The following is a 12,500-nucleotide window of genomic DNA, read 5'->3' as shown; positions in this document are numbered from 1 at the left end:
TTCGAATCGTCAGACCTCAGACGCACACCAGATGCGATCGACATTTTTAATTTCAGTTTATCTGATAAATATTTTGGAGCCAGACCATTTAGTGATTCGAAAACTGTGACAGAAATTTTAAAAACAATTCTTTTATTTATGGGCAACCAATGCAAATCACTCAGGATCAGTGTGGCATGATCATACCATCGACATCCAGCCACTATCCAGGCAGTACGGTTTTGTATCGATTGCAGAATTTTGATGAATCTAGCCGGGAGTCCATAAAATAAACTATTGCAATAATCGACACGTGAGTGCACCAACGCATGCGCCAGAGTCTGCATTGCGTCTTTATCAAGTGATTCTCGAATTTGTTTCATTCTTCTAATCTGTGCCAAGCATGATATAGAGATCATCTTTAAATGAGATTTCATTGTTAGGTTTGAATCAATTATAAAACCTAGGTTCGACACTGCTTTACAGAAATCTATTTTTTTATCATTCGTAACAACTGAATTTATATCCAAGTCCGCCAACTGCTGCCAGGTACCAAAAGGAAGAAATTTTGTTTTACCCTGGTTAAGCTTTGATTCATTTCTCGACATCCACAGATTAACCTCCGCCATACATTCAATGAATCTCGTAATCTCGTCTTGAAATAACTTCAGTTTACCTGATAACATAATTTGAATGTCGTCTGCATATGCATGGCTTTTAAAATCATATGAATCAATTATCTTCAGCACATCAGATGTATAAAGCAGAAACAATAAAGGACCCAAAACAGATCCCTGCGGCACACCAGAGCGAACCACACTGACGCAGGACAAACTCCCGTTTAACGAAACCTGCTGTGTTTGACCAATCAAGTAGCTTCTGAGCCAATTTATTATTTCCCCAGATATTCCAAAAAATTTTGATATAGCCTGAGCAGTAACATTTCATGATTGACACAGTCGAAAGCCGAGCTCATGTCAACAAAAATGCCAACAAGGAAATGTTTTGAGCATCCATCTCAGCATAAACCCCTGAGAGAACATGCAGCAGGGCAGTTTCAGTAGAGTGAAATCGTTTGAAACCGGATTGATGTGCAGGCATGAGATTATTATCATTCAAATGAGCAAGCAATTGTCTCGACACCATTCTTTCAATGAGTTTTGATATAAATGATAGATTACTGACTGGTCGACAATTACTGACGTCATCTGGATCTGCATCACTTTTTTTCAACAACGGCACAACAATTGCATGCTTACAAGAGTGTGGGGAAGCAACCTACCCTCATGCACAGATTTATCAAACTGGTTATAAATGGACAAAACAATTCAAAATGCTTTTTAAAAAAACGAGTTGGTAAAATATCTAGTTGACAGGACTTTGTAGGTGAATGAAGCACTTCTTTCCTGACATCAGCCTCAAACACCGCCCGAAAAGTCGAAAACAACTGCTGACATCCATGATCATCACTGTTAAGACAAGATTGATTTTCAGTGTCAATCCCCTGTTTTATCACTTTAATTTTTTCATTAAAGAAAGTCATGAACTGGCCAGCATTGAGATCATTGAATTCGCGTTTAGTGCCTTCACTGTGACTGTTTAGAAAAATTTTATTAACCACCCTCCACAAGCTTTTTGGAGTTTTACTGTTTTCATTGACAACTTTCTTCCAATATACTTTACGTTTGTTTGAATAAATTTCAGTTTTTTCTTTAAGGGCCAATATCCATTCATTTTTATCAGACAATTTACAACTTTTTCTAAAAATTTTTTCTTTTTTTCTAGATTTCCGTTTTGAAGCCTTGCAATCATCATCAAACCACGGTGCAACATGATGGCGCCCAGGCAGCACAAGTACAAGAGGAACAACCCTATCAACAATTCTCCTTACCTCGTCACTGAATAAACCAAATTCTGCATTTACATCATCAGTTTTACACGGTCTGGATACTGGAGACTCAAGTACCTGCTCAGCGAAAGCTTTCTCATCAAAATGATTCCAGAGTCGTATCAATCTTTTTGCTTTCAGAGACTTTGTCAATTTTATTGATAAACTAACCTGTACCAAACCATGATCAGAATAGATTCCACTAGGATAAACCTTTGCTTCACTGACAGCTATATTGTGTGACGTCACAATCAGATCGAGCGTTCCTCCTAGAATATGCGTTGGTTCATCTATGTGGTTGATCAACTGAAACATTTCAAATATTTCACGTAAATTAACGACGTTTGAATTGTTCGATTTCTCCATGTGAATGTTAAAATCTCCCGCTAACAAAATACTGGAACTAATGATTGTAACACATTCTAAGACAGAAATCAGTTCATCAAAAAATGATGTCGTTAATTGTTCAGATCCAGGTCTGTAAATTGCCAGTAGGATATAATCTAATTCATTAATTTTAAGTTTCAGCGCCAGAATCTCAAAAGCAGTAACCAGTGGCAGAGTGATCTTTTTATATCTAAAAATTGATCGGAAAAAAATGATTAAACCTCCATGATGTGGGTCGTGCGATCTTAAACGGTCTACAAACTGTTAGCCAAGTGGCATTGATAACCCAATGGAAATATTATCTGCCGAACCATGCCAGCTCTCCGTCAAAACAAAGATGTCTAGGCCTTCGTGAATCAAACCATAAATAGAGCTGAATTTTGTTATTATAGATCTGATATTTGAAACTCCCAGAACCACCGATCGCTCCTCATTTCCAATTTTAGCAGGCTTACCTTTACCAGATGCTTCATTAAAACTTTCGTTGATTTTATCATCCTCAACATACTGAAATTCACCTATTGCATTTTTATTGATGCTATTATTTATTTATGGGCAACCAATGCAAATCACTCAGGATCGGTGTGGCATGATCATACCATCGACATCCAGCCACAATCCAGGCAGTACGGTTTTGTATCGATTGCAGAATTTTGATGGATCTAGCCGGAAGTCCATAAAATAAACTATTGCAATAATCGACACGTGAGTGCACCAACGCATGCGCCAGAGTCTGCATTGCGTCTTTATCAAAGTATGAACAACTGAAAAAAAGTTGAAACGAAATTGCTCATCAAAGCGAACAACTGGCGAAAAACGAACAAACTCCAACAAAACGAACATATCACTGACCGGTTACATTTAACGTCATTGAAGATAGCTGATGAAGAAAAAACGGATTTAATTAAAAAATTATACAAAGACATTTATTTTATACATATAGAATATATTCCATATATAGACCATATTTATTGAATATATATTATATTCCATATATATATAAATATATGCATAAAATAAACAAAAACAAATATATATATATATATATGATAGATTGAATTAAGACCGTGTGCCAGCGAGCCAGCGAGCGAGTGTGCGTGCAAATAAACAGCAAGACATGGCTTAAAAAATTTGAAAAAATAAAAATTTTTAACTCGACACTTATAATTTATTAATTGCAATACTCAGACCCTTTTTTCAACAAGGTTTTTATTTCCAATTCTTTTTTTCTTTTCTTGGTTCTTCATTATGCAGCTCTGCTCACATATCAATCTTTGCTGAAATACTTGTGATCTGATAATTTCGTACCACAAGACGTTTACGCAAGTTTTGTATGCCCGCCCAATCAATCATTACATCACACCACACGTACAATGCCTGTGGCTTTGAATTTCGGACATATTGTTAGTTTTAGAGCCAGGGCCAGGTCATCCCGCGGTAGCAACAAAATGAAATGTGGCTCTTCTACATTTATTTTATTTTTATTCTAATGGAAATTACAAGTCAAGTATCTAGCCGTAGCCCTACCAACCAATGCCACCATCAGAAACTTATGTGCAACACCCTTGCCTTTCCTGGAAAGGAATGCATCGCAGTCAGTCAGTACCGCCAAGTATGTTCTTGCCTCGTGCCTTTACTGTTGCATTTTAGTTAGATAACATAGCCGCCCTAAAGCCTGCCAATAAATCATGCGATTCTGGATAAACTGTACTCCTTTTCGAAAAGAGCAGCTGAGATGGAATGTTCAAATGATAAAAATTTGTGACAAAAAGCATGGACGGTTTATTAGGTTCGTGCCCAGCAGTCTCAAATTTTTAGTTTGATTACCATCTACAAATTAAGGCCACGTTGAAAACTTCAAAAAGGTTTATCAATCCTGATTATGTATAGAATACACCCAATATTCAATAAATTATCCATACACACGTGTATCTACACATACAACGCCCTATCACATACGCAGTCAAATTCCGAGCTGTATCTCTTTTTGTATTTTGTGGAACCTCAGCAATTTCTTGGTAAAAAAAAAGAAATGACCGTGCCGTAGATATCATCATATGATTGTTGTATCATGTGTTGTATATTTTCATCAAAACTTTAATACGTATTTTTAAATGACATATTTGAAAATCCATTATATTTTAATTAGACTATTAACAAAACGATTATTGAAACCATAACGATTATTTATGAAAACAAAAAAAGGAGGCTGTCAAAAAGGTTTAAACTTTCTTGAAGCTTTCATTTGAGCCACTTTTTCTTTATCTTCATTTATTTTATTTTGTAGTTGCAGAATATCTGTTAAATAGATTAATATAATACTATTAATCTTATAATAATAATAAAAACAATAATAATAATAATCAACATCGTTAATCCTGTACACATACAGAAGACCCAAAATATCGAGTTTACTCAGTGAAAAATGTAGCACTTCATGAGTCAGCTTATGGGTTCTTGCGTATCATTCAGTGATATCAACGCACGCACAACGTACGCGTGAAACTACGCATTACACGTTGCATTGCATATAACAGGCGGGTATCTCGGCTTGCGATCGAACCCAGCCATCGCATTGTACTATCCCGCCACAAAAGATCATGAATTTCTCAAGGAAGCCCCGTGCTGAGCCTTCAGGATCCAACCGCATCATAACAGGGGTTTGAATTAAGACTTATAAGCGGCGTGATAAGAGTTGATGAAAGAGGAACCTCATCAACAATTAAACAGGGGTCAAAGAGTTACCCTCACAAAATATTCAACTAAAATAAATGTAACATCGTTTATATTTACAAATACATACTAGAACTACAAATTTATCTAGAAGAACATTAACTTTTTAAAAAGATGATATATATAAAAACAGCCATGCAGGAGAAATATCAAAACGCTTTTAACTTACTATCTAAACACCATACACTAACATCTTTAACATATTTGATTACTTTATAATAAGCCCGGCGATTTCTCATTAAAAATTAATTTAACTTTCTAACTAACATATTTAATAATGCTATTAACTTCGAAATTAGGATTTAGCCATTACTTAGTTTAAAATGCATACAATTAGAGTCATTACTTTGTGGCTTTGATGACGGCAACATTGTCGAAACAGTCGTAAGCCATTTTCAAAACTCATTAAACGTTTGACAAAAAATATGAAATGGACCAACTCCGTTATGTTGATTCAAATTTTAAAAAGCTACTTAATGCTAAATAAGTATATAATAATAAAACATTAATGAATACTTTGTGTAATAGCTCATGGTGTTTACATTTTGATGGTAAAATTATTAAGAACACCAAGTAGTTCTATTAAGAAATGAAGTAAAAAAAGTGAGGCTTGCAATCTTAGTGTTACCAGATGGAAAAGCTACTACTATTGCATCTGCTATTCAAAAAACGTTGGATTTTAAGAATTTTCAACAAATGCCAAAAGTTAATTTTAAAGCACTCCCTGGCATCAGCAATGCCAGATGGAATTCTCGAGCAATTTTTGCATTGTTGGCTTTTATACTATTGCCTGATGAACGAAAGAACCTTCAGAAATTGTGTGAATTTATCTGTGGACAATGGAGTGATGCCTGGTTTAGTGATCATTATTACAGAACTGAACAACATGAATTTCTTTTATATGCTGTTAATGAATATCCTAAGGCGTTGCGCTGTTTTCAAACTCATTGGTCTCAAAGTCCATCTTCCATACACACTCAACGCAGCAATGTGTGTGCAGAAAGAGCAATAAAAGTTCTACAAGATATTGCTCCTCTTTGCAACTCATCTGAGAAACTAAATTTACGTTTTATTTTTACAAATAAAAGTTTATGAAACCATACTTGAAATAATTGAAAAATGACAATTTTTTTTAAAACTTTAAAATGTTTAGTGGGTGACATTTTTCAACTTTTTTAATAATTTTGATATGGTTTTGTGTTTTTACAATAAAAAGACATCAATTAATGGCATGCCATGCATGCCTTGTTCTGAAGTCATATACCTAGTGTATATATTTAATCACGTTTGTACAGGTGAAAACGAGAGCCTCGCTTCAAACTATATCCCAATTACGTTCCACTAAGAACAGCGAATAAATTTATGAGACGTAGGTACTAACTAGATACTTATAAGACGTGTATGTTGGCGTCTAGATATTGTTCAGTTAACAACACCACGCCCCAGAACAGCCAACTTGGTGGACCATTTCATAAAAATAATCTGGACCATCAAGTTGGCCGTGAACAAATTAAAAAAATCTTGAAATATTAGCTGAAGGGAAATACAAGATGGTTTAAAATGTATGACAAAATAACTAACGTTCGTTCTTAGACCTCTTCCCCTCCCATGACAAAAAGTTTAATAACTCCTTAAAAATATTTTCATTTAATTTGAATTAAAAAAAAAATAATTGAATTATACTGCAATAAATGTAATTCTAGCAAAATACATTATTATCTAAAATTGCCAAAAATATAAAATAATACCTGTTTTCTTTTTAACTTTTTGTTCTTCTTATTTTTCTCTTCAATTCTTTTCGGCTCGACCTCTTCAACTCTTGGGGCACCTTTATATTTGCCAGAAGCTGTGACAGTTATCCATCCCTCTTCATCAGGGATGCCATCCATATCCATCATCTGCTGCTTTTCCTATGACAATAAACATACAAAAAAATGTTAAGAGATAATTGTAAAATTTTAAGCCATGCACAAAGACACAGAAAATTATTTCAAATAGAAAAACCAATTGCAGCTTTAGAAATTGAATGAGAAATATAAATTCAGTGATGGATTCACAAATTTTTATTAGGTGTATCTGAGGTTTTTCTGATATTTTTTTGTGTGGAGAGGAAAATTTACTGATTTATATACATTTGACAAGTCTGGTGAGCAAAAATTTATTCGACTTCATTGGGAATCTATCCAGCAATCCCTGATACAATATAAGGCTTGGCGATGAAAAAGTCATTTCCATATTTCTAACAACAAGATGTCCACACGCATAAAAGACTGCTGAATGAAAACATGCAGGACCAAGATATTCAAAATGTAGAGTAATAACAAAAATATGAAAATTAAAATTGATGCACAAACTTTTTCCATTTTAGCGTCATGGCTTTCAATGAACAGGTTAATTTCTTTTTGCAGAGTTTCAACATTAGGAGGAAATGACTCAACATACTCTTTGCACCATTCTGCACATGAAAAATTTCAACTAATGAAGCTTGAAAAAAGAAAAATTAAATAATTTTAATCCATGTTCCAAAATGATTAAACTTATGTACTGTCAATTTTAGATTGAAGTAATCTCTAATAAACAAACTCCTTCAGTGGATTTTTCCTAAATGTTCATCAAGCGGAATAATATTTAATAAATAAATAATAATCGGCGGTTTAAATAAAAAATCTTATAAATAATCAACATAAAAATTAATTAATTTTTCAGGCTGTTAATTTTAACAATAGTCAAAAAATGGTTACACATTTGCAAAATTGTATAAGTTATCAATAATTTAAAGTTTCCTATAAACAATTTTTTAGGTACTGTTGAACATTCAGTGAGGTTATTAAAGTTATGCCCAATGCAATTGTAAAAAACTTAAATATTATATTAATTAAATATTAGTGAGCCATTCATCTAAAGATGGAATTAATGGAGTAGAACAGAGTGTTTGTTAGGCAGTAGTTTCATATAAGTCAGTCTATTAATTTACACAAAGAAAAATTTTTAATTCAGCAGTATTTTACGCTGTAACTTGACATTTTTTCATCAATTAGTAACAAATCACAATCAATTTACTAACAAATGAAAACAATTTTTATATTAAAAAGCATTATTTACTCAAGATTTCTATTACTCCAAAAGTTCAATTTTACCATCTAAAATTCTTTTTTGGTAGAATTTGAATTGGGAGTTGCATTGAAGAAACTACAAGTCCTTGTTTTATATGCAAATTCATTAATCAGTGACCTCTTTATTCATAGATATAATAATTAATTTGCCGATGAGAGGTTCGATTCATTGAGCAGTGTCTAGCCTACCAACAACCCTAACCCTTCAACTTCACTCATGCATAATACACACATGATTACTTGATGCCATCATGAGGCAAAAAAGTGTGCATCGCATGCAAAGATTACAGTAAATAAATGAAAAACGTTGATGAACAAAATGGAAAGTATTACTTTTATATCCTTTTATGGCAACCAAGTCTTCTGACTTTTGGAGCTTCTGTTAATATGAATTAATTTAAAATCTTATTAATGGGGATTAATTTTATGGTTGAGTAACTAATCATCATAATTTATAGATTCTAGAGCATGAAAATAAATTTAGCAAGCAAAAATAACTGTATATCAGTATATCTGTCATTCATAAGCCTAATATTAAAAAAGGACTTAATCAAGTTGGTTTAAAACTTCCATTTCATTCATTCTCTAGTGGCCAACACGCTAACTTAGATAAACCCTTCAAGTTTTCGTTGAATAAAGAAGTAATAAGATTTTTTTTAAAAGGCCCAGTTATTTTCCATTCCATTCTACCAATAACCTTACAGAAACAATTTATATTGCTTGAAAGAATTGATTAGTTCCTTAACTCATTGAAATCCTATGATGCCATTTATTAATATTCTGTTTTTCCACAACTGAACTAAATAAATTAGGAAAATATTTGTAATACTAAATAGGAATCAGACAGATTTAAGAAATGAAGATCTGCAGTATCAGGTTTTGCATTCATCAAGTGATGCATTCATGGTCATATAGAATTGAATCTGGATCCTAGGTGTGTAAGTACACACAAAGTTGATCAAATTTATTTCTACCAAAGCTTCGGTGCACTGCCTAATATTAAAGATTTGAACAAAATGATACAAACTAAATTGATTATTTCTTTTAATTAAATCATTCAGCTACTCATAAATTAAAATCCAAAAATAAAGTTTGATGGCAGGCGCATCAATTTAAAAAATTTTTTCTAGTATCTAAATAAAACTCAATACGCAACAGGTCTTATAACTATTGATAAATTTTGAGCATGTTAAACATGTTATCAGTTATTTATTATTCTGTAATTGAGATAAATAAACAGAAAATTAATTAATAATAATTAATAATATATCTCTAAAAAATGTAATAAAATTTATTATTGTCTGCCAATTAGTAATTAGGCAATTCCTGTGCAGAACAAAAATGTTTCTCAAAAATTTTAGTGCTTTTCCTCCTCTTTCTTTTTCAACTATAATTATATTTCTCTAACAATTCACTGTTTACTTACTAAACAGTGCTTACTTACTGTTTGGGATTTTAGTAGACTTTTAAGTTAAAAGCATAGCTGGAGTTTGCTCATGGCCAGAGTGTTGGAGTCAGTCAATGTCAGAGATTTTTGCTGAAATCACAATTTTTTAAGGGAAATTCTTGATAAAAAGGTGATATTATGATACAAAAATTGAAAAATATTTCTGGAATTCGGAGTTGGAAATTTTTACTACCCAGACTTGGATTTTTTGAGGCCAGGAGATGAGTTAAAGACTCATGAGCCATGAGTCATAATACACCCCTGCACTAGTCAATCAAGATCAAGCGAAGAGGCATTATCCTACAGAACTGGAAATTCTCTATTAATTTATTTTTATTATTTTAAGTTATTTTTTTTATTAACAAATTTGGAAAAAGTTGTCAGTATAATAAAAAATAAAATATTAATAACAATTTAATAATAATTTTAATAATTTTATTAACTAATAAATGGTCAACCTAATCAGCTAAATCTAACTAAATTTAACCAAACCAACTCACTTTTTTACACGCAACCACGTCGGCCATACCAGAGAAATAGATTTTATAATTACGTGAGTAAACTCGGCTTCATGAAATTGGTTCCACAAGAATAAACAATTTATGGAAGACTGACTGAAAAGTGTGATTAAATGTTTACTAAAAGTTGCAAGATTGAATAAAAAAATATTTAAAAAAAATTGTGTTTTATTGTATTTTGTTTTAAATAGTCGTGAAATTGTTTTTTAATAGATCATCTATTGAATGGTCACAAGTACGTGAAACTCAATAAGGATAACAATGGAAATAAATATATAGTTGCAATGATATCCGCGTTTACGTCGTGCACCAACATCGCCCGGTCGTAACACCAGATACCGAGTAAGCTATGCAAAATAAGCCGTAGTTATAAAGATTTTACTTTACACCATAATACAAATTCAAGTATGTTCAAGTATTGTTCGGAGTTATGTTAAAGTACTTAATAGACAGAATAAAGGTGAATTAAAAGCGGAAAGCTAGTCTGATCGAAAAATCTGTTGTGTATCATGGGAGAATTAGTTCTAAGGTGGATGCTGATCAGGTATTAAACTACCTTGAAAATTTTTATTAACTCTTAAATACTGGGGCAAATATTCTAAGGACTAAAGCATATGCAAATTTAAAAATAAACTATCAAAAGTCAATTTCGACGATAATATAATCTCAAACAAGGCACGAGCCTTATTTGTTCGAATGAATTAAACGTTTTTTCTGTATAATAGTTATGAAACAATTAAGTCAATTTTAAACAGATTTAAAACTAAACGGATTTAGAAAATATTGAACGCAGACCGTTGATTTTTTTTAACTAAATGATGAACTTTAAATATCTTAAACAAAAAATTTTAACATGAAAAAAAATGAAGATTTGATGTTCCCAATGGTAGTGCCTCGTTTGATTGGTTTCATTTGTTTGTATTCTGGTTTCATTTGTTTGTATTCGACTTCTTATAAGGTTATCAATATAGAGACTGTCATCATTATCTGCAAAGGAAAATTTGTGTATTAAAACACCTGGTGATGTAGATAGACACATTCTTTTTGATCAACAATAGTAGTTGCAAAGAAGGAATACCAGAATGTATTCTCCCAAATAGTTAAAAACAACACAATATTTACCAATTGAATACAAATTAGGACGGCTGACCGTATATTCTTTTCACATCAAGTTTTGTACAATGGCTAAATAATTACTTAAAGACAAGAAATAAAACTTGGGCGGCGTGATGAACGTTGTCTATATCAAAGCGAAGAGGAAGGCAAAAGGAAGATGAATCGATGATGTAAAGGATCGTACGGATTTTAACATGGAAAAGTTGCTGAGAAACCCGCGGGACAGAGTTAACTGGAGAAAACATGTTCATGATGCAGCCTACTTTCGGATCGAGGATTGTTCAAGACAAGACACATACAATGTGTTTGTTTATTGCTAATACTGCGCTTCAGTCACCTGCAATGACACTTTATAAATGGCATTATTATTATCATTATTTATATTATTATTGTTATTATTTTTATTATTAGCTCAAAAATAAATAGCCTCCACTCGACCATTCAAAAGACCCCAACTAAAATTTTTGGATCCGCCATATCATGATGATTTTCTAAACTCCTAACTTTTCTAAATCTCTAAACTCCAGTAAATTTCGATAATAAAATAAGCAAAAAAAATTCACATGCAACTAGAAAAATGAAAGAGTGTGTAAATGAAAAAATAATTAAGAATATAAATATTGTCGAATATGTAAGGATTATTCAAATTGGTCTACATTAAATATATCCAACCTTATGATTTAATCACATGCGGATTGCAACCTTATGATTTAATCACATGCGGATTGCAAGTCGAAAGACCAGAAAAACAATGGATGAAAAGAAATGAGTAATAAAAAACCTATGACCGAATATTTGCGAGAACAAATCTGAAAAAAGTGACGAAATTTGGCACTGTTAAACACGAGATAAATCAATTATAAAAAGAAATGTAACAATAAAAAGCACTGCTGCCTAAAGGCTTTATCCTGAAAATATTTGTAAGTTATAGATTACTACACACATATTACACAAAAAACACAGTAATGAAAGAATATATATATATATATATATATATATATATATATATATATATATATATATGTGTGTGTGTGTATATAATATATATATATATATATATATATATATATATATATGTGTGTGTATATAATATATATATATATATGTGTGTGTGTGTGTGTGTGTGCGCACGCGCGCGTGCGTGTGTGTGTGAGCAAGCGTGGATAATTGTGAAAAATAAGCATAATTGTCTTACCAGAAATGCCAGAGTAAGTATTTGCAGTGCAAAGAATATTCCGTACCAATAGGTTCGGTAGTATATCACGTGATCCAAGCAGTGCTGTCCAAAAGTAGTTTAAAACGATATGACAATTAAATAA

The 12,500-nt window shown here is 32.1% G+C and overlaps 2 protein-coding genes across 2 annotated transcripts in view; both read right to left on the bottom strand.

The window, feature by feature from the left end:
* Positions 1–6,409: 6,409 nt before the first annotated feature.
* On the bottom strand, positions 6,410–8,010 carry HELRODRAFT_160231 (hypothetical protein; the record flags this gene model as incomplete). Its single annotated transcript, XM_009017217.1, has 4 exons — positions 6,410–6,520; positions 6,736–6,897; positions 7,342–7,442; positions 8,004–8,010. 4 exons carry the CDS (start codon positions 8,008–8,010, stop codon positions 6,410–6,412), a joined length of 381 nt encoding a protein of 126 aa, XP_009015465.1.
* Positions 8,011–11,672: 3,662 nt separating this feature from the next.
* HELRODRAFT_160230 (hypothetical protein) overlaps positions 11,673–12,500 on the bottom strand; it is a gene marked incomplete at both ends in the record, with an annotated part of 1,557 nt that continues 729 nt past the window's right edge. The window contains 2 exons of the mRNA XM_009017216.1: positions 11,673–11,750; positions 12,377–12,460. Coding sequence (XP_009015464.1) covers positions 11,673–11,750; positions 12,377–12,460 — 162 coding nt within the window. The remainder of the gene's footprint in view (positions 11,751–12,376; positions 12,461–12,500) is intronic.

Source organism: Helobdella robusta (genome assembly GCF_000326865.2).
Source record: "Helobdella robusta unplaced genomic scaffold HELROscaffold_2, whole genome shotgun sequence".
Lineage (NCBI taxonomy): Eukaryota > Metazoa > Annelida > Clitellata > Rhynchobdellida > Glossiphoniidae > Helobdella > Helobdella robusta.
This window is presented reverse-complemented; position numbering and strand designations above follow the sequence as displayed.